The sequence below is a fragment of the Scylla paramamosain genome, chromosome 9, assembly GCF_035594125.1.
Source record: "Scylla paramamosain isolate STU-SP2022 chromosome 9, ASM3559412v1, whole genome shotgun sequence".
Lineage (NCBI taxonomy): Eukaryota > Metazoa > Arthropoda > Malacostraca > Decapoda > Portunidae > Scylla > Scylla paramamosain.
The window spans coordinates 6,480,001-6,487,500 of NC_087159.1; the positions used below are offsets into that span (position 1 = coordinate 6,480,001).

Consider the following 7,500-nt stretch of genomic DNA (forward strand, 5'->3'; position numbering starts at 1 on the left):
TTTTTTTCGTGTGTGTGTGTGTGTGTGTGTCTTATTTCAACTTGCTAAGAGAGACCAGTAATAACTACTACTACTACTACTACTACTACTACTACTACTACTACTACTACTACTGCTACTACAACTAATATACATAAGAAATCGTTGTGTGTGTGTGTGTGTGTGTGTGTGTGTGTGTGTGTGTAAGGCTCCCAAACGCTCAACAAGCACATCTCCCTGCACCACACAAGCTACACAACAGCAACAACATAAACTCTCGAGAGCCTTCAAGGAAACCCTAAGCTGCTTTCTTATTGAGTTGGGGCTCAAGAGACCGCGCCCATTTTCTTTGTCTCGCTGGCCTCCTCACAAAAGGGGATTCTGTGCTATTCTGGGCCGCCCTACCTGTCCTCCCTACACAATGCCTCAAAGGGACGACCAGCAAAGTGTTCTAGGGAGGGCGTGGGAGAGTGTGGGGCATGATCACCCGCTGCCCTCCTATTTCACGTGTTTCATGGATTATCTGAAAGCTGGCAGGGAAACAATGGCGGCGCGGCACCATTACCTCACTGCTCGGGGTTCAGCGCCTCACGCCGCCCTCTGGGAGACAAGATGAGCTCTCAAAGGGTATCTACCTACTTTTAACTATTTAGCGGGAGCAAACCCAGAATCCCTGTGTGAAAGCTGTGCAATCCCTTCTGTTTGTATAAGAGTGTTGTGCCTGTTCCTGGAATTGTTGTGGTGGAAAACACAAAGTAAAGAGAGTTTGTGGTGCTAAGTTCCTGGTCACATTCCTGGAAAAAAACAAACAAAATAACAATGAGCAACACAGCGCCTCCTGCCCAGTCCACGTGAGGGGCGTCGGGCAGGGTGTTACCTTGAGGGACTGCTGGGGCGGCGGGTGACTTCTGCAGGGGCAGTCCCGATGGTGGAGGCCACAGAAGGCATCTTCGTCATCTTCTAAGCTGAGTGGTGCGGGGGCGGGCAGGAGGCGCGGGCGTGACCGCTTCCAGAGGGCCACGGCGTAGCCCAGGAGCGCGTCGGTCAGCCCGCGCTGCACCGCCCCCCAGGCCAGGCGGTACATGGCCCTCAGTGGTGCCGCCGCCCCCGGGTCTCGCCACTTCTGGCTACATCCTCCCGGGGGGCGGTCAGCCCGGCCCACACCAATCGTGCTGCCGCTGGTATACACGGCACCTCTGCCCTTCGCCACTCCCGCCAAAGGCTCTCCTCGCGCCGCACATCCACCTGCACGCTGTCAGTCTCTAGTCCTGGTGACTGCCAAAGCACGCGCGTCGCTCATTGCTTCTCCCGCCACCTTGGAGCCGCCGCTGACTAACACATTCGCCACACTAATGTCTTATTGATTCACCTGCTCCGTTCCAACTGCCTGCTGACTGAAGGTGGGCGGTGGCGGTGAGTGAGTGAGTGGTGGAGGGCACACAGTCATCAGCGTCATGTAGCAACAAGACCCTACCTACGTCAAAGCTGTCCTCACATCGAGTGACGGACTGGCGCAGCGCCCCCGTGTCTCGTCCACGCTCACGATATCAGCAGCTGTTACTCGGACCACTCTAGTCTCTTAGGAAAGCTTTCACGACGGACCGCTTCAGTACCCGACTAACACCTCGTACATACTCCCTCCCAGCACCTTCAGACGCGGAGGCGACACAGCACTCGCCTCGCCTCGCCGTCACACTCACCCGACAACAAAACACTAAAAATCGCACCGCCAGTACCGTGCCCATTTTCCTCCACCACCTTCCCTCCCTGCCGGTTCCCAGGAGTGTTTACGACAGTGTAACTCTCGCCTCGCCACTAGTAAAACAGTCAGTGGCCTCCCTCCTCCTTCTTCACCCCTTCTCTCCCATCCACCCTGTTACCACTGCCCCCTCCGCCCCGCTGCATCAGTCCATACTCAGGGAAAGACAGAAATACTCAGACACAACATACATAGGAAGAAACTCCACGCACGAGCTGTAGTGGGCGTGAGGATAAATAAGAGAGGCACCAACTGACGCGGAGGAGGAGGAGGAGGAGGAGGAGGAGGAGGAGGAGGAGGAGGAGGAGGAGGAGGAGGAGGAGGAGGAGGAGGAGGAGGAGGAGAAAAGGGGTGTATTTAGTGGGCAGTGAAGGGAATGGGATTTGAACCTATGAGCCCCCAAACCTCCTCGCCTCTCCTATTCCTCCCTCATCTCCATACCAAAGCGACCTGGGTTCACCCGTGCTGCACATTAAAATTATCCTCTCTCTCTCTCTCTCTCTCTCTCTCTCTCTCTCTCTCTCTCTCTCTCTCTCTCTCTCTCTCTCTCTCTCTCTCTATGTTGTGGCGTGGAGACGTGTGGCGCCAACAGAGGAGGAGGAGGAGTGAGCAGGGTGGCGCCGAAGCCAACCACCACCACCACCACCACCACCACTATTACCACTACCAGCAGCCAACAACAACATCCCTGTCCTATCGCCACCACCACCACCACCACCACCACCACCACCACCACCACTACCACTACCACTATCACCACCGCTTCTTACGTGAAAAGTCAACAAGCTGCCGCCTTCATGGAGCGTCACGTTTCGATGGGATCAAGTGTAAGTCTACGGGCGTGGCACTGTGACTTGAGTAGCACCGACCTCTCCTCTACTCTCTTCCGTTCTCTTTAATCCTTTCTGATCTCCCCCTACTTTTTCTTTCCCCTCGTCTTCTGCTTTTCTCTTCTACCACCCATTCCCTTGTTGTTTTTTTTTATTATTCTCTTCAACCTATCAATTTCTCATTTACCCTCCCTTCTTTAAATATAATTCTCTTCTAGTCCTCCCTTCTACCCTTTCCTTCCTTTTAAGTTCTCTCCTCTTCTCTTCAATCCACATAATCTCTTTTACTCCTCCCTCTTATCTTCTCCCTTCTTTACCATCCTCTTCCACAGACTCTCCATCTCTTCTACTTGTTTTTTATCATCCACCTCCTTCTCCTCGTATTAGAAATAAATAAATATGGACGAGAGAGAGAGAGAGAGAGAGAGAGAGAGAGAGAGAGAGAGAGAGAGAGAGAGAGAGAGAGAGAGAGAGAGAGAGAGAGAGAGAGAGAGAGAGAGAGAGAGAGAGAGAGAGAGAGAGACCAAGAAACCATTCACGGCACGAGCAAGAAAAAAAAAAGAAAGAAAAAGAACCCGACAAGAACTAGAGATGCCCATCAGAAGTCTAAAAATAGAAAGAAAAAAGAGAGAAAAAAAGAGATGAGTCAACAAGGATGAGATAAGAGAGAGAGAGAGAGAGAGAGAGAGAGAGAGAGAGAGAGAGAGAGAGAGAGAGAGAGAGAGAGAGAGAGAGAGAGAGAGAGAGAGAGAGAGAGAGAGAGAGAGAGAGTCAGTGTGCCGGTCGGTCCCTCAGGAAGGCTATAAAAGTAACAGTTTGAGGAAATAATTAAGGCAGGCAGTTATTCTTATCAGATAGTGTGGATACGTGAGGCTATGCACGACAAGACAGCCGGTGTGCGTGAATGATGGACCCTGTGTGGCTATCTGACGCTGAGGCAACACTGCTGCACGACGGCTGGAGGGAACGGTGAGGGGTGGCAGCGGCAGGTGTGGTGGTGGTGGTGGTGGTGGTGGTGGTATTATAGTAGTAGTAGTAGTAGTAGTAGTAGTAGTAGTAGTAGTAGTAGTAGTAGTAGTAGTAGTAGTAGTGGTAGTAGTAGTAGTAGTAGTAGTAGTAGTAGTAGTAGTAGTAGTAGTAGTAGTAGTAGTAGTAGTAGTAGTAGTTGCAGAAGAAGAAGAAAAAGAAGAAAAGATGAAGAAGACATAGCAGTACCAGTAGCAACAGCAGCAGAAGCAACAGCAACAACAACAACAACAACAACAACAACAACAACAACAACAACAACAACAACAACAACAACAACAACAGCATGGAATTGAATAAAGAAGTAAATATTAACGAATAAATGTAACATGAACGGGGAACCAAAAAATAAGATTCTGGAAACAAGGACAGCCAGTTTTGTTTTTCTTATTTTTTTCCCCCCGTGTTGTAATTCCAGTGGATCGAGACTGGCGAGGAATTTTCCCAGTATTCACCAAGATAAAAAAAAAAAAAAAGGGGAATATATTTTATCATAGTGGGGGAAACCATTAATCTTTGTCTGTATATCTGTCTGTCTGTCTGTCTGCCTGAATGTCTCGGTGGGCTGGTTCACTGTCTGGCAGAAGTCCCTAATTTGTCTAGCTATCTGTTTGTTGATTTGTTTGTTTATTTGTCTTTCTGTCTGTCTGTCTGTCTGTCTGTCTGTCTGTCTGTCTGTCTGCCTGTCTGTGCATCTGTCTGTCTGTCTGTCTGTCTGTCTGTCTGTCTGGCTGGCTTGGTGTCTGGCAGAAATCATTAGTTTGTCTAGCTATCTGTTTGACTATATGTTTGTTGATCAGTCTGTCTGTCTGTCTGTATGTATGTCTGGCTGCCTCGGCTGTCTGGCATAAACCAATACTTAAGTCTAGCTGTGTATCTGTACGCATGTATGTCTGCCTGCATCTCCGCTTGCTAATTTGTCTATCTGTATGTTTCCCTGTATAACCGTTTGTCTATAACACACACACACACACACACACACACACACACACACACACAAAAGACACATAAAAAAAGCATTACTTTCTTCTCTCACGTAATCATTTCCCACACTCTCATTCTCACCTGCTTTTACTGACACCTGGCCCACCAATACAAGGACACGAACAAGGCCCTGTACAGTTAAGCCTTCCCTTCAAACCCCTCTATTTGTCCCCTATCCGCCCCCTCGCAGCTCTCCTTCATTTGGACACGTGGCGCTAATTGGCAGGTGAGGTACAGGTAAGGCACTGAGCACACCTGCTTCAGACAGCACGTGAGGCTAATTGGAAAGACTCACACCTGTTCTAAGTTTACGACAGGTGAGGGTTGCGCCTTAGGGAGGTGGAAGAGGAGAAGGGAAGGGACAGAAGGAAAGAGGAATAGGAAAGGGAAGTGGAAAAGGAAAGGGAGAGAAAGAGAAGAGGAGGATGAAACGAGGAGAAAGAAGGAAGAGAAGAGAGGTGGAAGAGGAGAAAGAAATAGAGGAGAGGAGAGGAGAAGAGAGAGAGAGAGAGAGAGAGAGAGAGAGAGAGAGAGAGAGAGAGAGAGAGAGAGAGAGAGAGAGAGAGAGAGAGAGAGAGAGAGAGAGAGAGAGAGAGAGAGAGAGAGAGAGAGAGAGAGAGAGAGAGAGAGAGAGAGAGAGAGAGAGAGAGAGAGAGAGAGAGAGAGAGAGAGAGGCAATAAGCAAGGAAGGTCAAAGGGAAAAAGAAGAGTTTAATGAGACAGGATAAAGTTAGCAGGGTAGTATTTTGCTTTTCATAAAGATAATTGGAGGCAAAAAAGTGAGATACGCGGTGAATTGACAAGAGGAATAGGAGAAAATGTGAAAAAAGTGAAGCAATAAATAATAAAATGACAATAAAATGCTGAAAAAAATATTGGTGTAATGATGGTAGTGGAAGAGGAGGAGGAGGAGGAGGAGGAGGAGGAGGAGGAGGAGGAGGAGGAGGAGGAGGAGGAGGAGGAGGAGGAGGAGGAGGAGGGTTCTGTCTACGTATGTTCACCACTAAATTTGATTTCCTATACGTCTCTCTCTCTCTCTCTCTCTCTCTCTCTCTCTCTCTCTCTCTCTCTCTCTCTCTCTCTCTCAGTCCTTCACTACACCACCCTTCTTGACTGTCCTCTCTCTTTTCTCTTTTCTTCCATGCTCCCTCCCTCCCTCCCTCCTTCCTCCCTTTCTTCCTCTTTTCCTCAACAATTTTGAACAATTTTCTTCCCACATTATTTACTTATTTCCTCATTCACTTACTCACTCTCCCCCTTCCTTATTCACTCACTCTATCACACACACACTCACTCGCTCGCTCCCTCCCTCCCTTCCTTCCTTCCTTTCTCACGCACTTTGTCAACTACTTACTGATTTACTGTTAAGACAAATTCAGTGAGAGAGAGAGAGAGAGAGAGAGAGAGAGAGAGAGAGAGAGAGAGAGAGAGAGAGAGAGAGAGAGAGAGAGAGAGAGAGAGAGAGAGAGAGACAGTTCCTCGTATTCATGTCCTCAAGGTCTCGCTGACCTCCAATTATCGACGTGAACCTGTTCCTCTTTGTGTGTGTGTGTGTGTGTGTGTGTGTGTGTGTGTGTGTGTGTGTGTGTGTGTGTGTGTGTGTGTGTGTGTGTGTGTGTGTGTGTTTCCAATTACCGGACTTCGTTTATATTGAGTTAACTTGTCCGACTTCTTGCCTATTTTTATCTATCTGTCTGTCTGTCTGTCTGTCTGTCTGTCTGTATGTATGTGTGTCTGTTTGTCTGTTTCTCTGCACGTCTATATCTTTCTGTCAATGTGTGTATCTGTATTTGTACGCTTATCTGCCTGGCGTCTGTCTGTCTGTCTGACTGTCTGTCTGTCTTAAGCCGGATACCCTCTTGACCCCAGGACGTTGTGGAAGGACAACATACCGGAAGCTTGCCACATCCACCTCCACCACCACCACCACCACCACCACCACCACCACCAACCAAAAGTTCCCTTATCTTCTTCCATTCACTCCCCACACACACTCCATCGCTCTACCACTCCAAAGTACTCATATCTTCTTATCCATTCACTACACTTCCTCGCCTTCCCTTCCTTTCCTATCACCAGCCACAGTACGTGTCCCCATACCACACCTGCCCCCTCTCTTCCTTACACCCCCATCAACCAAAAGTACCCATATGTTCCCCTTCCATACCCTTCCCTTCTCTTCCCTTCCTTGCACCCCATCACCACCACCATCACCCACAGTAAACCTGCCCCTTCCCACTCCATCACCACCACCAGCCACAGTACACCTCCCTACACCACACGTGCCACCGCCCCCCCCAACACACCCAGGCATCATTACCAAGGCCACGTACAGCCTCCACGCACACCAGGTGAGTCTTAATGAAGCAAGACTCACCTGTTCCACGGAATGTGACGTCATGCCTTACCTGGTGACGTCAGCGCACAGGTGTTCCCTAAAGATGGCCTATCTGTCTCCCCCTATTCCCGTCCAGTTCCTCCCCACATCCTGAAGCTCTTCCACCTCCTCCTCAATCCTTTTCTTTCTTACTTTCATTCCATCACAACCTTTTTTTTTTTCATCATGTTTTTTATTTTCTTGATATGCTATTTGATTCTTATATTGTCTGTCTGTCTGTCTGTTTGTTTGTCTGTCTCTCTCCCCTCATTGTCATTTTATCGTATTTCTAGTTTTTTTTTTCTTATTCTTGTATGTTATTTGATTCTCTCTCTCTCTCTCTCTCTCTCTCTCTCTCTCTCTCTCTCTCTCTCTCTCTCTCTCTCTCTCTCTCTCTCTCTCTCTCTCTCGACTCCAACATTTTTTTCCTGAATAGTCTGAGGTCAACGTTCCCTTCCCTTCAATTTCCCATCATCATCTCCCCTTCATTCATTCCCCTACCTTACCTCTCCTCTCCCTCCTTCCCTGCCCTTCCCTCTTCCTCT

The 7,500-nt window shown here is 48.8% G+C and overlaps 1 protein-coding gene across 6 annotated transcripts in view; it reads right to left on the reverse strand.

Moving 5' to 3' along the window:
• The window catches only part of LOC135103467 (cytohesin-1-like), a 213,120-nt gene that overhangs the window by 32,353 nt on the left and 173,267 nt on the right, over positions 1 to 7,500 (reverse strand). The window contains exon 2 of one of the 6 annotated variants that reach the window (XM_064009798.1): positions 857 to 1,373. The exons of the other annotated variants lie outside the window; for them this stretch is intronic. Coding sequence (XP_063865868.1) covers positions 857 to 1,063 — 207 coding nt within the window. The 5' untranslated portion in view covers positions 1,064 to 1,373. The remainder of the gene's footprint in view (positions 1 to 856; positions 1,374 to 7,500) is intronic. 6 annotated transcript variants of the gene reach the window in all.